Consider the following 26948-nt stretch of genomic DNA (forward strand, 5'->3'; position numbering starts at 1 on the left):
TAAGCGAAATTTTTAAAACCGGAAAATAAGTAAAAGCTCCTATAAGCGAAATCTAAAAATGAAAAATAAGTATAACACAAAGTCTAAACGAACTTGTAAACGATATTTGTTATAAACCTTATTCTGTAAACGAAAACTTTTGTTAACACGATCCCTGCAACTGCTATTTCTCGGGCGCCCTTTTTTCCTGTCGGGCACCCCAATAGCAGATATTTTGCATTGCAGTCTATGGCGGTGCCCTTTTTGTCCACTAGCCATGTGCGCCCTTTTTTACTGGCCCGAGCTCTCTCGCTCCCCTACCTCCCTGCATGTTTTCTCTCTCTCCCTCCCGCCACTCCCCCCCTCCCTGCATGCTGCAAGATAGAATCAATCTCTCCTTCCAGCGTTGTGACCCAGAGGTCACGAAAGTGAAAGTGGGCCAGTGCGGCCCACAGGAGTGGCGGAGAGAGGCTTGGATGGCGGCTACCTGATCCGCATAGCCCCCCAGATCAGTTAGCATATTTATTTATTTCATGAGCCCACCTCGGGGGTCACTTGCTCTCTATAAAGTTTACCCGAGGTGACATGTGACATGATAAGATAAATATGTGTAGTATGTACAGTGCAAAACATTAATTACCAGGCTGTGTGTTTTTTCTTTTTCTGTCTGAAAGAGTTTTATCTTGTCGATACCTTGTCCAGAATATAGTAAGCTGAACTGATAAGCAAATTATAGCCTTAGAAGTTTTCTTGGCAGAATACAACTTCTGAAGGCAGGGTAGAAATAGAAAGAGGTCAATAGTTCTTGTATTTTCACTCCGGGACACTCAATAGGCTGCCATTGAGCGGGGACAATAAAACATGTAATCTACTTCAGTGTTCTCCCCAGAATTTTTTTCTTGTCTGGTGGCATGAAGAAGTAGCCGGATGGGGAGAATGTAGGGCCGGCGCAACTCTGCTTACAGCATTGGAGGGGGATAAGGAGGCCAACCGATGACAGCCAAGTGCTCACCAAAATTAGCCGGGTGGAGCACCCGGCTAAAAGATCCTGGGGAGAACACTGTACTTTGGAAATGTTTAAATATAAAATAAAACGATGAGCTATCGAAAAAAAATTCATTTTTACGAGTAGGAGGATAAATACAATTGTTTATCTCATGCGTTTATTTTCACCTTGGGTTCACTTTAAAAACTGTGTAGGCCAAAATGACTACTTTCATGACGTATATGGAAAATAATCTGTAAACTGTACAGCATGTGACAACAAGTTTAAAGTAAAAACAAAGTATACTAAGTCCACTTGGAAGTTCATTATAAATAGGCCTCTTATGTTTATGACTACAGTACATTCTTGTTTTTATTTTTTTTAGGTTTGGATAGATGCTGCAACTCAAATATTTTACTCTCTTGGGGCAGGATTTGGAGTATTGATTGCATTTGCCAGCTATAATAAATTTGACAATAACTGTTATAGGTAAGATTTTCTTCATTGTTCATTTTAATCCTGTACTGATCATAATTACATATATTTTTAACAGCAGGAAAATACTGTAAATGTTTTTAGTGAAGGCTATTCTGAAACACATCTCAAAAACTGTCAGTAGTAGAAATCTCATGTAAAAATGCCTCTCTAGATATTGGAGGTAGAGATGTCGCGAAATTCAGATTATGGGTTTGCAGACACCGAACTCGAACTTCCGTAAAAGGTGGAGTTTGTGCGAACCTGGCAAACCGCCATAGACTTCAATGGGCAGGCGAATTTAAAAACTCTTTCTGGCCACAAAAGTGATGGAAGAGTTGTTTCAAGGGGTCCAACACCTGGACTGTGGCATGCTGGAGCCTATTTAGCACCTTTCACACACATTTATTGTATTGCTATACAGTTAGCTAGCCATTTGATTGTGTAGTGTATAGTTAGCTAGTCATACTGTATGCAGTGCAGTCATTGACCCCTCCTGAGCCCTAAGTGCCATTAACTTTACTGGATAGACTTATACTTGAGTCACTAAAAAAATCCAGCTTAAAGGAAACCAGAGATGAACACTTTGGCACAACATAAACATATTCCCCAATAGATTTTACAAAATAACTGCTATACCTGGTATTTTCTTGTCCCCAACTGTATCCCATTTATTTTGTATGGTGCTAGACCATTGGTACGACCAAAATGCATGACTTTACATTTTTTCAACATTGAATCTCATCTGCCATTTATGTGCCCATATAGCCATCCTATACAGATCCTGTTGCAATATGTCCCTATCTTCCTGAGAGTTGATGATTCTGCACAATTTTGTATCATCAATGCCAAGCTGCTGCAAGTAAAGCTAATAAAATTTTGGGATGCATTAAAAGGGAAATAAAAACTTGAGATGCTAGCATAATATTGCCCGTTTAACTCTCTAGTAAGGCCACATCTGGAATATGGAATTCAGTTCTGGGCACCACATTACAGGAAAGATATTGCAGTTTTAGAGCAGGTGCAGAGACGAGCAACAAAATTGATACGTGGGATGGAAGGTCTCACTTACCAAGAAAGGTTAGATAAACTGGGTTTATTTTAGTCTAGAGAAAAGACGCCTTAGAGGGGATCTAATTAGTGTTGGGCGAACAGTGTTCGCCACTGTTCGGGTTCTGCAGAACATCACCCTGTTCGGGTGATGTTCGAGTTTGGCCGAACACCTGATGGTGTTCGGCCAAACTGTTCGGTCATATGGCCGAACTAAGAGCGCATGGCCGACATTCCCCGAACGTTCGGCTAGCGCTGTGATTGGCCGAACGGGTCACGTGGTTCGGACCCGAACGCGCTCTGATTGGCCGAACGGGTCACGTGGTTCGGGTAAATAAATACCCGATCCACGTCATTTCTCCGCCATTTGTCTGTGGGTTTAGCTTTGGGTAGGCAGGCAGGGTAGTTCTCTCTCCAGCCAGGCTAGCCAGGGTCCCCCCAGTCATTGTGTCGCTGCTGGGAACAGTAGTACACCGCTCACCCACACTATATAGCATTGTGTTTACTGCCACTCTGTGTCTCTGCTGGGAACAGTAGTACACCGCTCATCCTGTATAGCATTGTGCTCTGTGTCGCTGCTGGGAATAGTAGTACACCGCTCACCCACTACTGTATAGCATTGTGTTTACTGCCACTCTGTGTCTCTGCTGGGAACAGTAGTACACCGCTCACCCACCCACCACTGTATAGCATTGTGCTCTGTGTCGCTGCTGGGAACAGTAGTACACCGCTCACCCACCCACCACTGTATAGCATTGTGCTCTGTGTCGCTGCTGGGAATAGCAGTACACCGCTCACCCACCACTATTTAGCATTGTGCTCTGTGTCGCTGCTGGGAACAGTAGTACACCGCTCACCCACCACTGTATAGCATTGTGCTCTGTGTTGCTGCTGGGAACAGTAGTACACCGCTCACCCACCACTGTATAGCATTGTGCTCTGTGCCGCTGCTGGGAACAGTAGTACACCGCTCACCCACACTATATAGCATTGTGATTACTGCCACTCTGTGTCTCTGCTGGGAACAGTAGTACACCGCTCACCCACCACTGTATAGCATTGTGCTCTGTGTTGCTGCTGGGAATAGTAGTACACCGCTCACCCACCACTGTATAGCATTGTGCTCTGTGTCGCTGCTGGGAACAGTAGTACACCGCTCACCCACCACTGTATAGCATTGTGCTCTGTGTCGCTGCTGGGAACAGTAGTACTCCGCTCCCCCACACTATATAGCATTGTGTTTACTGCCACTCTGTGTCTCTGCTGGGAACAGTAGTACACCGCTCACCCACCACTGAATAGCATTGGTTGTTGTGTCTCAAAGCGTGGCCTTCTCCTCCTGCACCGCCCTCCTCCTGTTCCATCACGTGTGCTGCTGCTGGGTTAGCGTTACCGGTCCCTTTTCCTGGAACCTCTCATCTGTATTACATTTATGACTGCATGCCGACAAAAAGCATGTTACCTGTGCAAAGAAAACAGACATTTCCCGCATTTAAAAGACAGTTTTCCCTTTGAAACTTTAAAATCGATTTTCTCAAAAACTATAAGCTCTTTTTGCTAAAAAATGTTTTCCTCTTGTACCCACTCCCAAGGTGCACATACCCTGTAAATTTGGGGTATGTAGCATGTAAGGAGGCTTTAAAAAACACGAAAGTTCGGGTCCCCATTGACTTCCATTATGTTCGGAGTTCGGCTCGAACACCCGAACATCGCGGCCATGTTCGGCCTGTTCGGCCCGAACCCGAACATCTATGTTCGCCCAACACTAGATCTAATTAACATGTATAAATACATCAGAGGGCAATATAAAAGCTTGGCGGATAAGCTTTTTGTCCCTAGGCCTTCTCACAGGACTAGAGGACATGATCTGCGCATGGAGGAAAAATGTTTTAGCCATTTATTTAGGAAAGGGTTCTTTACAGTAAGAGTGATTAAGATGTGGAATGCATTGTCACAGGAAGTAGTTATGGCAAACTCTATACCTGCATTTAAAGGGGGCTTAGATGCTTTCCTTGTGTTGAAAGACATCCATGGCTACAATTACTAGGAATGCCCAGTGATGTTGATCCAGGGATTTTATCTGATTGCCATCTGGAGTCGGGAAGGAATTTTTTCCCTTTTGGGGCTAATTGGACCATGACTTGTAAGGGTTTTTTCACCTTCCTCTGGATCAACAGGGATATGTGAGGGAGCAGGCTGGAGTTGTACTTTGTTTGTTTTCTGGTTGAACTCGATGGACGTATGTCTTTTTTCAACCCAAATAACTATGTAACTATTTGATTTTGTAGTGTATATACTGTATACTGTGCTAGGCTAGCTTAGCTGAGGTCTGTGTGCAGGCTAGTGCTGCTAGTTAGCCTAGTAGCCTGTAGGTAGGTTAGGGATTAGTTTTTAATTATTTATCTGTTACTGTTAGATTAGTGTTATGGTGGGAATACACAATGCGTTTCTGCTGCTCGATTCTGCGCTCGATCGATTTTGCTGCTCGATACTCCACACGACTCTCTTATCTTCCGCTTGTTTTTCTTATCTTTTTCCATTCACTTCTGTCAGTAATTGAGTGGTAAAATGATCGAACGGGAGATTGGACATGTCGGAAATTATCTATCAAACCATCTATCAGCGGCAGAAACGAACCGTGTATTCCAAGCATTAGACTAGCATTAGCAGTACTACAGTCAGCAGCATCTGTCTCTCAATGTGATTCTGCAGCTGTTGCCTGTAATGTGAATGTGTGACAGTCAGACAGTCTTAGTGTCACTCCCTGTCACTCTCTTCTTGTGTCACTCTAGTGTTCTGTTCATTACCAGAGTCATTTCAGTTTAGTTAGTGACTGACTGACTGACTAGACCTACTGTTACTACTGTTATTTGTTGTAGTAGACTAGTAGTCTCTGACCATCCGTGTACATGTATTGAAGTGAACTATAGAGATGTCACAAACATCAAATTTCCATTCACTAACATTGAATTCAAACTTCCGGAAAAAGTTCTGATTCGCACGAACCGGGCGAACTTCCATAGACTTCAATGGGAAGGCAAATTTAGAAGCGTACAGGGACTGTTTCTGGCCACAAAAGTGATGGAAAACTTGTTTCAAAGGGTCTAACACCTAGATAGGGGCATGCCGGAGGGGAATTCATGCCAAAAGTCACACCAAAAATTACAGAGCTGACGCAGAGTTGGGTTTTAATCGCAAAAGGGCAAAAATCACAGTACATGCCTACATTTGTGGAATAAAGAGCTGCTTTAACCACTTCCCGACCGCCGTATTGACAATTGGCGGCCGGGAAGTGGACCCTGCAAGGACCGCCGTATTGACAAATAGCGGCGGTCCTTGTAGGGGCATGGGCGGAGCGATCGCGTCATCCGTGACGCGATCCTCCGCCAGCGCCTGTCTCCGCTCACCCGCCGCAACATCCCGCCGGCCATACGGAAGCGCCGGCGGGATGTTAACCCGACGATCGCTGCATACAAAGTGTATAATACACTTTGTAATGTTTACAAAGTGTATTATACAGGCTGCCTCCTGCCCTGGTGGTCCCAGTGTCCGAGGAACCACCAGGGCAGGCTGCAGCCACCCTAGTCTGCACCAAGCACACTGATTTCCCCCCCCCCCTGCCCCCTGATCGCCCACAACACCCCTCAGACCCCCCTCTGCCCACCCCCCAGACCCATGTTTACACCCAATCACCCCCCTAATCACCCATCAATCACTCCCTGTCACTATCTGTCAACGCTATTTTTTTTATCCCCCCCCTGCCCCCTGCTCCCTCCTGATCACCCCCCCACCCCTCAGATTCTCCCCAGACCCCCCCCCCCGACCCCCCCCCATGTACTGTATGCATCTATCCCCCCTCTAATCACACCTTGAGACACCCATCAATCACCACCTGTCACCCCCTAGCACACCTACCCATCAGATCAGGCCCTAATTTGCCACATGTGGGCTCCTGATCACTCGGCCAAACCCTCAGATCCCCCTCAGACCCCCTTCCGATCACCTCCCCAGCGCATTGATTGCATCTATTTTCCCCTCTAACCACCCCCTGAGACACCCATCAATCACCTCCTGTCACCCACTAGCACTCCTATCCATCAGATCAGGCCCAATACAACCTGTCATCTAAAAGGCCACCCTGCTTATGACCGGTTCCACAAAATTCGCACCCTCATAGACCACCTGTCATCATTTTTCAGATTTTTCATCAAATTTTCAGATGCTTATACCCCTGAACAGTCATTTTGAGACATTTGGTTTCCAGACTACTCACGGTTTTGGGCCCGTAAAATGCCAGGGCGGTATAGGAACCCCACAAGTGACCCCATTTTAGAAAGAAAGACACCCCAAGGTATTCTGTTAGGTGTATGACGAGTTCATAGAAGATTTTATTTTTTGTCAAAAGTTAGCGGAAATTGATTTTTATTGTTTTTTTTCACAAAGTGTCATTTTTCACTAACTTGTGACAAAAAATAAAATCTTCTATGAACTCAACATACTCCTAATGGAATACCTTGGGGTGTCTTCTTTCTAAAATGGGGTCATTAGTGGGGTTCTTATACTGCCCTGGCATATTAGGGGCCCTAAACCGTGAGGAGTAGTCTTGAAACAAAAATGACCTGTTAAATCCTAAAGGTACTCATTGGACTTTGGGCCCCTTAGCGCAGTTAGGGTGCAAAAAAGTGCCACACATGTGGTATCGCCGTACTCGGGAGAAGTAGTATAATGTGTTTTGGGGTGTATTTTTACTCATACCCATGCTGGTAGGGAGAAATATCTCTGTAAATGGACAATTGTGTGTAAAAAAAATCAAAAGATTGTCATTTACAGAGATATTTCTCCCACCCAGCATGGGTATGTGTAAAAATACACTCCAAAACACATTATACTACTTCTCCTGAGTACGGCAATACCACATGTGTGGCACTTTTTTGCACCCTAACTGTGCTAAGGGGCCCAAAGTCCAATGAGTACCTTTAGGATTTCACAGGTCATTTTGCGGCATTTGATTTCCAGACTACTCCTCATGGTTTAGGGCCCCTAAAATGCCAGGGCAGAATAGGAACCCCACAAATGACCCCATTTTAGAAAGAAGACACCCCAAGGTATTCTGTTAGGACTATGGTGAGTTCATAGAAGATTTTATTTTTTGTCACAAGTTAGCGGAAAGTGACACTTTGTGAAAAAAAACAATACAAATCAATTTCCGCTAACTTGTGACAAAAAATAAAATCTTCTATGAACTCACCATACTCCTAACAGAATACCTTGGGGTGTATTCTTTCTAAAATGGGGTCATTTGTGGGGTTCCTATACTGCCCTGGCATTTTAGGGACCCTAAACCGTGAGGAGTAGTCTGGAATTCAAATTCCGCAAAATGACCTGTGAAATCCTAAAGGTACTCATTGAACTTTGGGCCCCTTAGCACAGTTAGGGTGCAAAAAAGTGCCACACATGTGGTATCGCCGTACTCGGGAGAAGTAGTACAATGTGTTTTGGGGTGTATTTTTACACATACCCATGCTGAGTGGGAGAAAGATCTCTGTAAATGGACAATTGTGTGTAAAAAAAAAATCAAAAAATTGTCATTTACAGAGATATTTCTCCCACCCAGCATGGGTATGTGTAAAAATACACCTCAAAACACATTGTACTACTTCTCCTGAGTACGGCAATACCACATGTGTGGCACTTTTTTGCAGCCTAACTGCGCTAAGGGGTCCAAAGTCCAATGAGCACCTTTAGGCTTTACAGGGGTGCTTACAATTAGGCACCCCCCAAAATGCCAGGACAGTAAACTCACCCCACAAATGACCCCATTTTGGAAAGTAGACACTTCAAGGTATTCAGAGAGGGGCATGGTGAGTCTGTGGCAGATTTCATTTTTTTTGTCGCAAGTTAGAAGAAATGGAAACTTTTTTTTTTTTTGTCACAAAGTGTCATTTTCCGCTTACTTGTGACAAAAAATAATATCTTCTATGAACTCTCTATGCCTCTCAGTGAATACTTTGGGATGTCTTCTTTCCAAAATGGAGTCATTTGGGGGGTATTTATACTATACTGGAATTCTAGCCCCTCATGAAACATGACAGGGGGTCAGAAAAGTCATAGATGCTTGAAAATGGGAAAATTCACTTTTTGCACCATAGTTTGTAAATGCTATAACTTTTACCCAAACCAATAAATATAGGTTATGTAGAATATATCACTTCAGCGCTGAATCATATATGTCCACCACCGAAATCACCATAGAAATAGATGCGCTTACCAGATACTTACAGACCTTAACTACGTAGGCGCATCTGTTTTTATGGTGATTTCGGTGGTGGACATATATGATGATTCAGCGCTGAAGTGATATATTCAACATTGATTAAGACGCTATACTGAAGTGTTGGACTTTGGCTGCTACATATATTGTTCCATAATAATTAATGAGTTTTTGGTTGCGCTGATGTTTGTTTGATTGTATAATAAATATAGGCTGAATGGGTTTTTTTTCATCGCGCTGCATGTATACAGAAATTTTACTTTATTTAAAAAATGTCAGCACAGAAAGTTAAAAAAATCATTTTTTGCCAAAATTCATGTAAAAATCGCAGCAGCAATCAAATAGCACCAAAAGAAAGCTTTATTAGTGACAAGAAAAGGAGCCATAATTCATTTAGGTGGTAGGTTGTATGAGCGAGCAATAAACCGTGAAAGCTGCAGTGGTCTGAATGGAAAAAAAGTGCCTGGTCCTTAAGGGGGTTAAAGCCCACGGTCCTCAAGTGGTTAAAATGTCCAGAATGGTAATGTAAGGGTTATGCCTGCTTCACACTGACAGACCAAAGTCCTCATTTACTGAGATTGAGCACTAACAGGTCTGTAAGGCCCTTAGGTGTGTGTGACTGTGCGATGCTGCATGTGTGCTCAACTGTGAACAGACCAGAGTTGCTACAAGTTTTACCAGACAGACAGGCTCAATTTTTTTTGGCCTATTTGTGAACTCAACCATGCTAACTAGTTACACGACCATGCAGCCATGTGAGATTGAGTGGTAACAGGTCTGTAAGGCCCTTATATGTGAGAAAAAAATGTTATTGTTATTTATTAAAAAAAAATGTGTTATTTAGAAAAAAATGTCAATGTCATTTACAAAAAAATTTAACTAAACTCCAATGCAGAGCCACACAGTGGAGGCTTGCCAGTGGTGGTCAGCGGGTGGCAGGCTGGCAGCAGGCCTGCCTGCCATTCGTAATGGTGTCACCAACTTTAATGCAGAGCCACGCAGTGGAGGCTTGCTAGTGAGGGTCAGCAGGTGGCAGGCTGGCAGCAGGCCTGCCTGCCATTCGTAGTGGTGTCACCAACTTCAATGCAGAGCCACGCAGTGGAGGCTTGCTAGTGAGGGTCAGCAGGTGGCAGGCTGGCAGCAGGCCTGCCTGTCAGTCATAGTGGTGTCACCAACTCCAATGCAGAGCCACGCAGTGGAGGCTTGCTAGTGAGGGTCAGCAGGTGGCAGGCTGGCACCTGGCAGCAGGCCTGCCTGTCAGTCATAGTGGTGTCACCAACTCCAATGCAGAGCCACCTTGTGGAGGCTAGCCAGCAGTCAGCAGGTTTACCCAATGTGCGGTATAGGGTAATATAACTGCCCTGACCATGCTTTGCAGACCAGGTATCAGTGCTTAGATGGCCCCTTGCTCCAACACTGTGTGCCAGGGATGCGGTGACTTGGCTTTGCACATGATGGCGCAGGTTTACACATAAAAATTTAATTTGAGAAAAAAATGACAATGTTATTTAGCAAACAATTTAATTGTTATTTAGAAAATATTTTTTATTAGCGCACTGGAATGTGGAGTAGGCCCTGGCGAGCTGGGGGTAATATACCTGCCCTCACCATGCTGCTTTTAAATGTCCAGAGTGGTAATGTAAGGGTTATGCCCTCTTCACACTGACAGACCAAACTCTGACAGACCAAACTCACCGTTTAACGCACCTGAAACAACCGCAAAGAGTTGTTAATAGTTGAGACTCTCAGGACTTAAATGATAGTCCTCTCGGCCGCAATCTTTGTGTAGCGGTCGCCATGCTAATGTGCGCATGTTGGTAAGAGTGCAGGCCATGGCAGTTTTCCAGCCCCTGTGGTTGGGCTGAGGTAGCTCAATGACAGTAAAGTGACCCAGAAAACAGTGGTTCTGCAGTGTGAGCCCAGTGTTGGCCTAGTATGCTTTATTGAATGATCACCTGAGGTGACCAAAGGTTTTGCCAAAACTTATCCAGCCAATCGATTAAATTTAGTCTGTCCACAATGAAGCAACGACCTTATCATCTTGGGTGTGCCTGCAACACACTCATATAGGTCAATTGCTTCATTGTGATACGCAAGCCCCTTCACCAAGACAAGGCAACAATCACGAAGGGGAATTGACATCATGTACATGGATTTTTTTTTTTCAGCCACAGTGCATCACCAGAGGCCAGAAAAATTAAGCATGTACATGCCTGAAAAAATAGGTATTATAGCGGCCTTAAAAAAAAAATCAGGATTAACCTGTACTCTTGTTGTGTTGGTGGTAGCGGACAAGTCACGTGGTGTGCAGAGATGATGTACAGCTGTGTGGGGACTGATTTAAAAGACTTCGGGCAGGCAGTAAGCCTCCAGGATCCATGCCTCATTAATTTTAATAAAGGTCAGATAGTCAACACTTTTTTTATCTTGGCGACTTCTTTTCTCAGTGACAATACCTCCTGCTGCGCTGAAGGACGCTTGAAGCAGGGCAAGACAGAAGTTTGATGGCAAATTTTGAGAGCTCAGGCCACAGGTCAAGCCTACGCACCCAGTAGTCCAGGGGTTCATTGCTCCTCAGAGTGCCGATATCTGCAGTTAAGGCCAGGTAGTCGGCTACCTGTTGGTGGAGGTGTTCTCAAAGGGTGGACCCCGAAGGGCTGTGGCCATGCATCAGACTAAAAAACGGTGTATGTCAGACATCACCATCACATCAGAGAGGCGGCGGAGTGGAGGGTGGTTGAGAGAGGGCAAGGACAGCAGAGGCTGACGTGGCTGAAGATGCTGGACCAGGAGAAGGAGGGTGGCTTTGAGTTTGTGTGCTGCTTTTCCTGATGTGTTGATCCCATAGGTGTTTGTGATGTGACATCATGTGCCTTCGCAAAGCACTTGTCCCTAGGTGGGTGTTGGACTTTCCATGACTCAGTTTCCTTCGGCAGAGGTTGCAGATGGCATCGCTGCTATCAGAGGCAGACATACAAAAAAAATGTTTCTACAACCACATGAAAAAGTTTAACACAGGCCTCGTTTGGCAATATCAAAAATTATACTTTATTGTGAATAGAGCAATCTGAGACTGTGAAAAGTTCCCACTACATATAAACATTAAAAACACTTTAGGAGCACCAGAGATTACACGGCATACCCTCACCTCAGTATCTACTCCATACACACATTCATGCCATTCATTCCACAAGGATTCATGCATGCACTGTGATAGTTACTGGACCTCTGAACAATTGCACGCGCTAGTCAAAAAACACTGTCTGCTTTGAAAAAAAACGGCTTAAAAGTCCAGTGAAAAAGCGCACTGTCTCCGGGTTGAAAGATAGTACTGGTTATCGATATCTGCAGTCTTTGGCCAGCAGTTAGCACTGATATGCGCAAAAGGTGCAGTCCAGCTCTTGCCACAACCAGATTCAGCTCTCGGATATACAACATAGCAGCCCAAATTAGTAAACTTAGATAAGCAGCAGTTGGTAGTTTCAGCATAGTGTTAGACAAGCATAGCATGCATAATCAGCGTCAGGGAATACATTTCACAAAGGAGTCCTGCTTAAGGGGTCACCGTATCTCTATTGTATCAGTTCCCCTGGGGTATACGGTACCTCTCTTCTAAGGCTCCCCACACCGCAGCGTAGTCCTGTGGATGATGGCAGTTGGTGGTGGCTAGTGTAGTAGATCGACCCGCGCGTGCCTATGCATCAGCGCACCGGCGAGGATCACACTCGGAGCAGCGTGGAAGTCGAGATGATGGGTGAGGCCGGCCTCATGTAGCTCCTCCCACCGACATGTTTCGGCCAATGGCCTTCCTCAGGGTGTGGCTTAAGGTACGAAGGGGTGGTTTCTCCCTTTATATTCAAAGAGCTCCGGTCACCTGACATCTCCACAGGCGCCATCTTACTTCCTGGAAACCTTGCCCAAACATCAAGAGCCGAGTTTTTCTTTATATTTATCTTTCCAAAGTCCCAAAAGAGTAGCTGCTTTCAGCAAACAGTGTCAGGGCATATGAAGCACTTCTAGCTTTTAGATTTGGGAGTTTTAAAAGGCAGGAGAGATAAAAGGGGGAGAACTTGCAGGTAGATATATGGACAGACAGACAGCCTTTCACTATCATATGGGCAAACACAAGTCTATTCCACACACATATACGTTTCCCAACTTCAGTGTCACTGCCTCGCTTTTCTTAAACGGCCATACACACTTCAGGTTTTTAAACTAAAAAGATCCCTCTTTTTATTTTCATTTATATTTTATACCTGAATCACATAGGCAGCACCCATCCATCACGTGGGAGCCTCTCTATATATAATTAGGCATAAATGATATTACAAGAGCATACAACTCTGGAGGCATTACCCGTAACGCCATGTGCACTAGCCATATGGATCCAAATAAACTGAGAAATCAATTTCTGAATTGAGGCCATGTGGTGCCAAGGTCCCCAGCTTATAAATCCACATGGTCTCAAGGTGCAAAAGCTCTCTCTCCACATTAACCTTTGTTGCTCCCATCGCTACTGAAGATAAAACTTTGACCAGGCAAAAAAACTTTGACACAAAAAAAAATGTCACAGTTGGTGAGCTTTGGAATGACAGCATTCTGTTGGTGGCAACAGCAGGCGTTGAAGGGCATGTTGGCTGACTAACTCCAGGTGCCGATACATGCTGTCTGACAGTGCCACTAGCTCCTTTTGATGAGCTCCCCCTGCTAGTTACAACAACTCGTCTCCTCCTCCTTTCTGTTTCCCCATCTGAACTGTCCCCCTGTTCTTCATCTCTTCTTGCGGGCACCCACATGACATCCATGGACACATAGTCATCCTCATCAACTGCTTAACTTGTATCAGACACCTCCAAAAAGGCACCAGCCCAGGCTACTACATCACCATTATCCTCACACCTTTATCCATGTGTGTACTGACGCCTGACTGAGACATTATCACGTACCTTTGTTGGAGGAGACCGATCTGCTGAGGACAGCAACCCCTGTGACTTATTAACTGGATGCCCTGGAATGGGTACAGGGATAACCAGTGAAGAAAAGGCAGAAGCGCTAGTAGGACCGATGGCGGGACACCTGGGCGCGTGACCAAAGTGGAACTGGATTGCTCCCACAGGCTGAGTCTGGTACTGCAGGGACTCAACCAACCGATGGACCTGGAAACAAGCAGAGATCTGGTAATCGGGTAAGTATATAAACAGGCAAGAGACGGCAACAGTTCATGTCCTTTTACAGGCAAGAGGTCGGTAACAGAGTGGGTTCTCAGACAGGCTGGGTTCAGCAACAGAGCGGGTAGTCATACGGAGCAGAAGTCAAAACCAGAGTGGGTAGTCAGACGGGCCAGTTTCAACATCAGGAATCAGTAACAGGAATCAGGCAGGCTAAGGTCACGTCATGGGAGTAGCACACTCACAAGCTCACTACAGCAACCAGAGAGTGTTACTCTCCAGACTTAAATAGGCCATTTGGGCGCGAACGGCATAACGTGCTACGTGCGTACGCAGGAACGCACACATGCCACACAATACACACGTCACTGCAACATTTACAAACAGATGCCCCTTACGTGCGCGCATAGTACTCACAACAACTTACGGCGCCATCGATTACGCAACGCAATGTGTGAGCGCACAATGCCAGATCTGCAACTGCAGGGACACAACGAGATGCACCCGGACGCCTGCCGACATCCGTGCGTACCAGCCGCCTTGACTGGACAGGTAAGTGACAGTGACACATATCAGGCGGTGTAACATCCTTATCTCCATCTTCTGTCAATAATGGTTGTGCATCACTAAATTCATCACACAAATGTGTGAATAACTCCTATGACATATCAAGTCGAGCAGCTGTGGTGCTAGTGGTGGTTTTAGCTGCCGGGTGGTAAGTTGTTGTGGGGTGCCCGAATCAGAGCAGGAGGAGGATGGTGCATCAAGGTTCCGTGCGGAAGCTGTAGAAGATGGGGTGTGCTGTGTAAGCCAGTCATCTATGTTCTCTGACTTTTCGATCATGATGGTACGTGTCCTCTGAACACTGGGCATTCTTCCAGGGCCATAGGAAATCACAGCAGCACGACCTCGAGGACCCCTGTGGGGTGGCCTGCCTCTGATTGTCATTTTTATTTATTTGGGGTAATGTTCCCGCAACAGGTTAAAAATAATGCACTGGAGTGGTACTGTGCCTGCAACTTAATGTGGCAACAACAATTGCAGTAGTGTACACAGCTCTGGGTGTCAGTGGGCTGTGTACTGTCACACACAGAGAAATGCAATAGTTCTATCACAATACAGTGGAAAATAAGGCACAGTAGTACTGTGATTGTGTCTAATGTGGCACACAATTATCACAGTAGTACTGGGCAGTGGGCACAGCACTGAGTGAGTGCCAGTGGGCTCTGTGGAGTGTCACACACAGAGATATACAATAGTGCAAACACAATACAGTGAGCAATTAGGCACTAGAGTGGCACTGTGCTTGTGTCTAATGGGGCAAACAATACATAACAGTAGTACTGGGCAGTGGGCACAGCACTGAGTGAGTGACAGTGGGCTCTGTGGAGTGTCACACACAGAGATATGCAATAGTTCAAACACAATACAGTGAAAAATTAGGCACTAGAGTGGTACTGTGCTTGTGTCTAATGGGGTAAACAATACATATCAGTAGTACTGGGCAGTGGGCACAGCTCTGAGTGAGTGGCAGTAAGCTCTGTGGAGTGTCAGATACAGAAATATGCAATAGTTTAAACACAATACAGTGAAAAAATGAGTCACTAGAGTATTATTATTATTATTATTATTATTTATTAGATTTATATAGCGCCAACATATTACGCAGCGCTGTACAATAAATAGGATTACAGACAATGATAACAGGGTTGACAGAACAATACAGGTAACAGACAATAGATACAACAATACAGGTAATAGCAATAAGATACACAACACAATGCAGATAATAGTACAATGCCAGATCATAAACTGGAATGGTAGTGGTACCAGTTCCAAATTCTGGGTAAAGTGCACACAGTCAAGTATGATACACAAGGGGAGAGGGCCCTGCCAAAGGCTTACAATCTAGAGGGAGGGGCTGGTGACACAAAAGGAGGGGGTGCATCAAGAAGTTATGGGCAGAAAGGATTATGGTAGTGTTGAGTTGATGTAGGCCTCCTTGAAGAAGTGAGTTTTGAGTGCTTTTTTGAAGGTGTTGAAGGTGGGAGCGAGCCTGATGGGCAGTGGGAGAGAGTTCCACAGGATAGGGGCAGCTCTAGTGAAGTCCTGCAGTCTGGCATGGGACTGCGTACTGTACTGTGTTTGGTTCTAATGTGGCACACAATTAAAGTAGTAGTACTGGGCAGTGGGCACAGCTGTGAGTGAGTGCCAGTGGGCTCTGTGGAGTGTCACATACAGAGATATGCAATAGTTCAAACACAATACAGTGAAAAAGAGGCACTAGAGTAGTAGTGCGCTTGTATATCCACACAGAGACAAGCGCTACACCTATAAACCTTCATATATTGGAGCTGCCCCTTCAATGTTTACAATACACAATTTCTAAAAGAAGGTGGCGCCTACACAATATTCATAAAATGGTGTAAAATATGAGTCCCCAGTCTGTAAAGTTATATTCCTGCGGCTTGATTGTAAGAAAGTTGTATGATATTAATCCAACGATCTCTTCCAGGTGACACACTATCCACCACCACACCACCAGGAAACAGACTCACCAGATCCTAAGACCTCAAAAAGAGGTCTGACAGCACGTTCGGACACTTTGGGCCGTCCCCCACCTCCTCTGGCTATCGTCTGCCTTTACCTCCGACCAGTTGTCTCATATAGACACGTACATCAGCATATATAATCCTCAGGAGTAAGAAAAAGCTGACATAGCATAACACTGTAAAACTTTTATTAAAAGATAAAAAACAAATTGCACTCACAAGTAGTGCGCTTGTGTCTAATGTGGCGCACAATAGCAGTAAGCAGTAGCACTGGGTACAGCTCTGGGTGGGTACCTGTGAGCTGTGGAGTGTCACACACACACAAACCCCCCCCCCCCCCCAAAAAAAAAAACCAGAAGGATGTACAAGCCCTCAGAAGGGCTTTTTGGGGTGCTTTAACAGCAAGTCAGTCAACAAGCTATCAGTAGTAGTGGGCACAGCTGTGAGTGGGTGCCAGTGGGCTCCAGAGTGTCAGACATAGAGATATGCAATAGTTCAAAAACAATACAGTGAAAAATAAGACACTGGAGTAGTACTGTTCTTGTTTCTAAAGTGGCACACAATTATACCAGAAGTAGTGGGCACAGCTGTGAGTGGGTGCCAGTGGGCTCTGTGGAGTGTCACACACAGAGATATGCAATAGTTCAAACACAAAATAGTGAAAAATAAGGCACTGAAGTAGTATTGTGCTCGTGACTAATGTGACACACAATAGCAGTAAGCAGTAGTACTGGGCACAGCTCTGGGTGGGTGCCTGTGGACACACACACACACACACACACACACACACACACACACACACACACACACACACACACACACACACACACACACACACACACACACACACCTACACACACACACACACACACTCACACTCACACACACACATATACACACACACACACACACACAGCAGAAGGATGTAGTAGCCCTCAGCTGCCATATGTCTGCCGACTGTGAGGTAAGAGGTCAAAGTTTAGCCCAATGATGATGTATAGGGGGCGGATCAAACACAATGTGTTTGCTACCCGCCACGGGCGCGAATAGCTGGTGACTGCACATTGTATTAGTCAAGTCAGTGCATACCTTTCACTTCATCCCCCCCCCCCCCTTTTTGGACAAAACAACAGGCAGTGGCAGAGACAGACCCAGAGGCAGGCCACCCGACAGGTCTGTTCGAGGTCGCGCTGACGTGATTTCGTGCAGCCCTAGACCAAAGTACAGTGCTCAGAAGAAGGCTTGTCCCATCAACTCCCAAGATTGTCAGGACGTGGTTGACTATTTAACACATCATCTTCTGCAGCCACCAGCGCTACTCCAAGTACCACATCCGCTACTTTTGACACTTTGCAGGAGTTATTTGGTGGGGAAATCACTGATTCACAGCCATTATTGTTACAACAAGATGAAGGCGCTAAGCAAGTTACACCACCTCATATGTCTGAGTTAGGCGACACTATGGACGTAACGTGTGAGGAGGAGGATGATGAAGTACCTGCTGTTGGCGCAGTTTTGGAGGTTTTTGATACAAGCAAATCTGGGGAGGATGATTATGATGATTATGATGATATGGATGCCACGTGGGTTCCCAATAGAGGAGATGAACAGGGGGACAGTTCAGAGGGGGAGTCAGAGACTAGTAGGAGGAGACAAGTTCCTGAAAGAAGCAGGGGGAGCTCGTCATCAGAAACAGCTGGTGGCAGTGTCCGGCGCCATGTATCGCCACCTATGGACAGCCAGCCAACATGCCCTTCAATGTCAGCTGCTGACGCCACCATAGTGCCCACACCCCAGGGTGGCTCAGCGGTGTGGACATTTTTTTGTGTGTATGCCAAAGATCAGAGCAATGCCATCTGTACTCTCTGCCACCAGTACAAAACTCACGTAGGGACAACTGCCTTACGAAGGCACATGCAGAAAAGGCACAAACTGCAATGGGAAGACCACCTGAGCAAAAGCAGCACACAAAAGCAAAGCCACCCTCCTTCTCCTCTTCCTCCTTCTGGTGCATCATCTTCAGCTGCTTTCTCCCTTGCACCTTCACAATCACAGCCAACATCCTCTACTCCGCCTCTCACCTTGAGAGGCTCCTGCTTCTCTGCCCACAGCAGCAGCCAGGTGTCCGTTAGAGAAATCTTTGAGCAGAAGAAGCCAATGTCTGCCAGTCACCCCCTTGCCCAACGTCTGACTGTTATCTTGCCGGCTGTTACCATACCAGCTGGTGGACTCTGAGGCCTTTCCGAAAATTTGTACACCGCAGTGGAAGATACCAGTCCGCAATTATTTCTCAAAAAAGGCAATACCCAAACTGTAAACGTGAAGTTGAAAGGCAAGTGGTGTCATCTCTGGCACACAGCGTTGGGTCATAAGTCCATTTGACCACGGATGCCTGGTCTGCCAAGAACAGTCAGGGCAGGTACATTACTTGCACAGCCCATTAGGTCAACCTGGTGACCGCTGGCAAGCAGGGAGTATGTGGCTGTGCAGCGGACCTAGTTTTGACACCTCCACGGCTTGCAGGCAGGCCTGCTGCCGCCTCCTCACCTTCTTCTCCCACTCCTCCTTCTACATCCTCTTCGCTGTCGTCCTCCTCCTCCATGGCTGAGTGGCAGCGCAACTCTACTGGTGCTGCGATCTCCTCTCCAGCGACACAGCCTCAGCTCCCAAGGGCCTATGGTGCATGCCAGGTATGACGGTGTCACGCCATCTTAGAAATAACTTGCCTCAAAGCGAAGAGTCACACTGGAGCAGCTCTCCTGGCTGCTCTGAACAAACAGGTGGATCAGTGGCTGATCCCGCACGAATCGGAGATTGGCAACATGGTGTGTGACAACGGCAGCAATCTCATTTCGGCTTTGAATTTAGGAAAGTTGACACATGTACCCTGCATGGCACATGTGCTGAATCTAATAATTCAGAGGTTTGTGTGTAAGTATAAAAAGTGGTTCTGCGCTCCTCAGTTAAATGATCTCAACTTGAATCTAAAACACTTGTCTCAATGGATCGCTAAACCCTGGGGGGTATCACCTCCCTAACCAGTATTAATTATTGCACCATATGATGCATGGGTGTAGCGCTCAACATTACCTACTTCCAGCAATATGAATAATATGCTAATAGTATGTAAATTCTATGAATAGTCCAGCACATAGAGCACATATAACTAGCATACATTAATGTCCCAGTGTTGCTGATACTTCAGTCTGCACTTTATACAACAGCAGTTCACACAGTTCAGATCACTCCAACACCAGCTTGATTGATTCCACAAATAGATGTCAAAACACCCTTACCAACAAGATTGGCTGATCAATTGACAAATCAGCATAAGCGTTTTATGAAGTGAAGAGATGCAATCCACCTTTCTCACGAACCACCTTCTTCCTAGATGTCACTCAAAAATAAAAACAGTAGAAACATAGCGTGACCCTGTTTCAACTTCCAAATAATCACCACAAGTGCTCAGTATGTAGCTCCCCACTCGTGTCTCCACCACCGTGGAAATGAGAAAAATGCACGCTCACCAGCTTCTATGGCTGATCCAGTATTGACCAGCTACAATCGCTTGTTTGGGCTATCTACCCTGACCGAACAGCACTGCACCTTAAAGAACTCAGAAACAGGTCTCCATAGCATAATTCCGTTTAATATGTGTATAAAAAGAACAGTATTGCACTCACATGTCATTAGGATTAAATGCGCATTTAAAAGTTAAACATCCCCACTGCTGCCGTTCGTATCCAGCGTCTCCGCACACTGCGCCTGAGGCTCCGCCCTACCGGTTTCGTCATCAATGACTCATCAGGGGCATGTCCTCAGGCCAGGCGCGGGGACGCTATGTGCGTCTCAGTATGCAAATTTCTGGATCTCAGATGGCAGTACTCTCGCGGCTTTTCCTATCCTACTATCATAACTCCGGCATCATGGCGTCTTCTTGCAGACATCTTATCCTTCCACATATTTGTGCTAACCTACGTCTTATACTTAGACCAGACACCTTGCAGCACTTTCTGTGATCGCTCAATGGGACCCGGACACCTACATCCAGCCCATATCAGTCACCATAATCATTTGCCGGCTACCCGCATATAGAATAAGTCATTACAAATTAAAATAATGATAACACATTAATAAAACAACAATTAAAATTAAATAAAAAAAGCATAAAATAAGACTAAGTTCCATTATAGATTCATTATGGCAATTGTTAGCTTTACATACCTATAGCCATTAATTTACTGTCATAGATCAATCCACTATAACTATTGCTCGCCCCATAACAACCCCATACCCACACCGACCTATATAGTGTCTGAATTACATATACTCATATACAATTGTTTACAATCAGTGGATGAAACAGGCACCCCGTCTCATTTATTCGCTATTAATTAGCATGCAAAATTTACATCTAAGTGACCCCTCCTACTTATCCACCACCCTAACCCATTAGCTAATGTCAACGTATCCCCTATACCACCTTTATAAGTGGGGCTCCTGTATCATCCATCGACCATACTTCCCATACATATCAACCACCTTCAGTGCTACCATAATAAGGACACTACACTTTGTCACACTACTCCTCTTCTGTGACAACTTGTGGCGTGTATCCTAACAGCTATTACTTAGCCTAACTACCTATATATTTGCTGACATCTAATGTAACCCACCAACTTAATCAGAACCCTACACATACCCCACACATGCCAAATTCGTGATTCAATCATCTGATATAAAACAATTTAGATCTAGGTCCACATTTAACCCATTTGGTTTCATGGTTTTCATTGTATAGATCCATTTTGTCTCAAGTTTTGAGATCTCACGGACCTTGTGGCATCCCCGCCATCTGGTGGTCAGTTTTTGAATCGCACTAAAGTGCATGACCGCCGGATTTGATCCATGCACCTCGGCGAAATGTTTGGACACACTGTGGTTTGTTAATCCTTTTTCAATATTTTTAACGTGCTCATTAATCCTAGTTTTTAGCATCCTCTTAGTACTCCCAATATTTTAAAGGCCACAGGGGCACCAGATTAAATATACCACATGGGTGCTCCCACATGTGATAAATTCCTTTATTGGAAACTTTTTATCAGTAACCATTGATACATTAAACTTTGACTTCGTAGATTGTGCCACTAAGCATGGATTGCATTGCCTGCATGGAAAAAAGCCTTTCTGGCCACATATATCAGTTTGATTCTTAGCTTTAGGCTCATCAATGCAAGTTTTAACAAGGCTTCTTTGCAGGTTACCTGCTCTTCTATAGATACATTTCGGACACCTCGGGATTTTATTGCCCAAGACTGGGTCATTCTGCAGCAATCTCCAGTGCCGCTTAATTATTTTCTCTACTTCCCCATATTGAGCATTGTATTCAAAACATAGCGCAAACTCATATTTGTCATTACCAGCCTTCCTCGGGTGATCCATTAGCATATTAGTCCTATCATAATTTTTAATAACATTGATCTCTTGTTTCAGTGCATTCTCCTGGTATCCTTTGTCAACAAAACGTTTTAAAAGCATCCCAGCTTGTTCTTCATAATCAAAAATTTCTGTACAATTCCTTCTCACTCTTGTGAACTGGCTGCGTGGTATACTTTTTAGCCAGTTCTTGTGATGGCAACTTTTGATAGGTATATATGCGTTTCTGTCAGTATGTTTGAAAAATGTTTTGGTTCCCAGCTTATTTGCTTTCTTATATAATACCACATCCAAAAAAATCTATTTTCTCCTTATCCCATTTGGCTGTCAGTATAATACCTTTATTGTTATCATTAAGCCACTTAATGTAGGAGGGAGTTTAGTTGCCTCAGTATAGCTAGTATAGTGCCCCCAGTATAGCCAGTATAGTGCCCCCAGTATAGCCACTATAGTGCCCCAGTATAGCCAGAATAGAGCCCCAGTATAGCCAGAATAGAGCCCCAGTATAGTGCCCCAGTATAGCCAGAATAGTGCCCCAGTATAGCTAGTATAGTGCCCCAGTATAGCCAGTATAGTGCCCCAGTATAGCCAGTATAGTGCCCCAGTATAGCCAGAATAGTGCCCCAGTATAGCCAGAATAGTGCCCCAGTATAGCCAGTATAGTGCCCCAGTATAGTGCCCCAGTATAGTCAGTATAGTGCCCCAGTATAGCCAGAATAGTGCCCCAGTATAGCCAGAATAGTGCCCCAGTATAGCCAGTATAGTGCCCCCAGTATAGCCAGTATAGTGCCCCCAGTATAGTGCCCCAGTATAGCCAGAATAGTGCCCCAGTATAGCCAGTATAGTGCCCCAGTATAGTGCCCCAGTATAGCCAGTATGGGTAGGTGGTGCCCCCCGCCCGTCCCCGCCGCTGTATCTCGCAGGAGCAATGTCAGTTTTCCCACTGCTGGTTGTAGAAACGTATCGATATATTCACCGACCCTCTGATTCAGAGAACCAATTCCACTGATAATAGGTCGCCCTGGTGGATCTATCGTGCTTTTGTGAATTTTTGGATTGTGGTATATTACTGGAACTCTAGGTACATCTATCATCAAATATTTAAACTCAGCATCATTTAAGATCTCCTGTTGCAACCCTTCTTTCAACAGGGTTCTTAGATCGTTCATATATGCCATAGTAGGATCACCCCTTAACCTCCCTGGCGGTAAGCCCGTGCTGAGCACGGGCTATGCCACCGGGAGGCACCGCTCAGGCCCCGCTGGGCCGATTTGCATATTTTTTTTTTTTGCTACACGCAGCTAGCACTTTGCTAGCTGCGTGTAGCATCCGGTCGCCGCCGCTACCCGCCGATCCGCCGCTATTCGTCGCGCCGCGGCCGCCCCCCCCCCCAGACCCCGTGCGCTGCCTGGCCAATCAGTGCCGGGCAGCGCTGTGGGGTGGATGGGAGTCCCCTTTGATGTCACGACGTCGATGACGTCGGTGACGTCATCCCGCCCATCGCCATGGCGATGGGGGAAGCCCTCCAGGAGATCCCGTTCTTTGAACGGGATCTCCTGATCTCCGATCGCCGGCGGCGATCGGAGGAGCTAGGGGGATGCCGCTGAGCAGCGGCTATCATGTAGCGAGACTTTGTCTCGCTACATGAATTTTTTTTTTTTAAAAAAACACTACTTTGCTGCCCCCTGGCGGATTTTTTTAAACCGCCAGGAGGGTTAATTTCTTGTATGTTAATTGATCGCTTAAAATTCGCTCCATTTCCTTTCTATATTGGTCTGCCTGCATAACCACCACACCTCCGCCTTTATCGGCAGGTCTCACCAGTACCTCTTTCCTCCGACTCAGTTCACCTATGGCCTTGAGCTCATCATTATTGTATTTTATCTGAATGCTTTCAAGATCCTTAAGCACCATGTTTTTGAAAACCTGAATAGTACCATCTTTAAAATTGTCAGAAGGGTTAAATGTAGACCTATTCCTCAGCTTAGTGTGCGTATATCCATCTCCTGGAATTCTTTTATTTGCTCTATTATTGGGACCTTCCTTGGACAGGAAATATTTTTTAATATTTAGTTGCCTTACATATTTATTAACATCAATGAATGTGCCAAATTTGTTCAATCCCTGTTTGGGCGCATATTTGAGACCCTTATCCAGAATGTTCAATTCCCCTTTAGTAAGGGGCACCTCACTAATATTGAAAATCCCTTCACCCGCTACTATTTCCTTCTTTTTGTTGTTTCCTCCTCCCCGTCTACCTCGTCTATTCCTCTTTTTCTCACAAACCTTTGGTTGTATTCCAGGTCTCCCCAATTGGCTCTGGGCGATTGCCCCCCAAAAGATGGTGATGTATGGTTTCTGCTGTCTGTCTTTCTAACGGCTCAAACCGATTTATTGTAGGCAAGTACTCATCTCTTTGATACCTCCCTTGTTGCTGATAGTATTGTTGACCATATTTCCCTTGTTGGTCATACCTTCTGTTAGGTTTATACTCTAATTGATTACCTCCTTTATAGGGATCTTCAAAGTTCCATCGGGGGGTTGGTTTCCCTTTTCTATATCTGGGTTGTTGCCACTCCTCATTATAGATCCGCCTGGTATTCTGCGGTGGTCTATTGTTTGGGGACTCCTGAAATTGGGGATTATATTTAAATCCCCTATTGCTGCCTTTCTCCTGTCCTCTAGGTACACCAGCCTCCTGGGCTATGATGTCCTGCCGGGGGCCCCCTGTTCTATCATGGGTGGGTCCCTGTCCCCCATTAGGATCCTGATTCCGATTTTTTTTGATCCTCACTTTTCTTTCTTTTATTTTGTTCCACTTGCCACTTGTATGCTGTTCTGTTTTTATATTCAAGCCATTCACTTTGGAACCTTTTGATTTTAATCTCACTAACCTCTTTCTCATTCTTCTGAACTATTTTGGTTAGGACTGCTGCGTTTTCCGCAAACTCGTCCTGATCCTTGAATTCCTCAATCTTTGATTTTAGTTCATCTATTTCTTTGCCCAGTCTATCTAGCCTGTTTTGTTTCCTTTTTCCTAATATTTTAAACAAGCCAATCCCACACTGATTCAAGTATTCTCCCAATTCTTTGCCTGTTTCATCATTTTCTTCCCCATCTGTGGGAAGACTGTCCCATCTGAACCGTTTGGGTATAATACTCTCTTTAGCATGTTTATTGAGACTGGCTAAATCCCACCATGCATTGGTCTCTCTAATCATAGATGTTTGTAACTGCCTAAATAGTGTATCCAAGCTGTGTTGCTCAGTGTCTGGTTCCTTGACAAACAATCTGTCCACATCGATTATTCCTCTCCTCCTAATATTAAACATCTCCATTCCTTGAGTCTGCTGCACTACCACTGATACCAAAACACTAAATATAAAAAGTGGTTCTGCGCTCCTCAGTTAAATGATCTCAACTTGAATCTAAAACACTTGTCTCAATGGATCGCTAAACCCTGGGGTGTATCACCTCCCTAACCAGTATTAATTATTGCACCATATGATGCATGGGTGTAGCGCTCAATATTACCTACTTCCAGCAATATGAATAATATGCGAATAGTATGTAAATTCTATGAATAGTCCAGCACATAGAGCACATATAACTAGCATACATTAATGTCCCAGTGTTGCCAATCTGTGCTGATACTTCAGTCTGCACTTTATACAACAGCAGTTCACACAGTTCAGATCACTCCAACACCAGCTTGATTGATTCCACAAATAGATGTCAAAACACCCTTACCAACAAGATTGGCTGATCAATTGACAAATCAGCATAAGCGTTTTATGAAGTGAAGAGATGCGTAAGAAGTTTGTGTGTAAGTACCCAGGCTTACAGGACGTCCTGAATAGTGTTGGGCGAACACCTGGATGTTCGGGTTCGCGAACGTTCGCCGAACATGGCCGCGATGTTCGCGCCGAACTCCGAACATAATGGAGGTCAATGGGGACCCGAACTTTCGTGCTTTGTAAAGCTTCCTTACATGCTACATACCCCAAATTTGCAGGGTATGTGCACCTTGGGAGTGGGTACAAGAGGAAAAAAAATTTGAAAAAGAGCTTATAGTTTTTGAGAAAATTTATTGTAAAGTTTCAAAGGAAAAAAATGTCTCTTAAATGCGGAAAATTTCATTTTTCTTTGCACAGGTAACATGCTTTTTGTCGCCATGCAGTCATAAATGTAATACAGATAAGAGGTTCCAGGAAAAGGGACCAGTAACGCTAACCCAGCAGCAGCACACGTGATGGAACAGGAGGAGGGCGGCGCAGGAGGAGAAGGTCACGCTTTGAGACACAACAACCCAGGCCTTGCATGAGGACAAGAAGCGTGCGGATAGCAATGCATTTTGTCGCCATGCAGTCATAAATGTAATACAGATGAGAAGTTCAATAAACAGGGACCGGAAACGCTAACCCATCACAGATGTTCATTGTTTATGTTACTTGGTTGGGGTCCGGGAGTGTTGTGTAGTCGTTTCCAATCCAGGATTGATTCATTTTAATTTGAGTCAGACGGTCTGCATTTTCTGTGGAGAGGCATATACGCCGATCTGTGACGATGCCTCCGGCAGCACTGAAACAGCGTTCCGACATAACGCTGGCTGCCGGGCAAGCCAGCACCTCTATTGCGTACATTGCCAGTTCGTGCCAGGTGTCTAGCTTCGATACACAATAGTTGAAGGGTGCATATGGATTGTTCAACACAGCTACGCCATCTGATATGTAGTCCTTGACCATTTTCTCCAGGTGATCGGTGTTGGAGGTGGATCTGCACGCTTGCTCTTGCTGTTCTGTGGGCTGCTGCATGGGTGTCATAACATTTTCGCACTCCAAGGACACTGCCGATATCATTCCCTTTTGGGCACTAGCTGCGGCTTGTGTTGTTTGCTGCCCTCCTGGTCGTCCTGGGTTTGTGGAAGTCAGTCTGTCGGCGTACAACTGGCTAGAGGAGGGGGAGGATGTCAATCTCCTCTCTAAAGTCTCCACAAGGGCCTGCTGGTATTCTTCCATTTTCACCTGTCTGAC

The 26948-nt window shown here is 45.2% G+C and overlaps 1 protein-coding gene across 1 annotated transcript in view; it reads left to right on the forward strand.

Annotated features, from left to right (window-relative positions):
• The window catches only part of SLC6A2 (solute carrier family 6 member 2), a 444356-nt gene that overhangs the window by 222785 nt on the left and 194623 nt on the right, over positions 1 to 26948 (forward strand). Inside the window, exon 6 of the mRNA XM_068261624.1 lies at positions 1350 to 1453. Coding sequence (XP_068117725.1) covers positions 1350 to 1453 — 104 coding nt within the window. The remainder of the gene's footprint in view (positions 1 to 1349; positions 1454 to 26948) is intronic.

This window comes from Hyperolius riggenbachi, chromosome 11 (genome assembly GCF_040937935.1).
Source record: "Hyperolius riggenbachi isolate aHypRig1 chromosome 11, aHypRig1.pri, whole genome shotgun sequence".
In the NCBI taxonomy this organism is placed as follows: Eukaryota; Metazoa; Chordata; class Amphibia; order Anura; family Hyperoliidae; genus Hyperolius; species Hyperolius riggenbachi.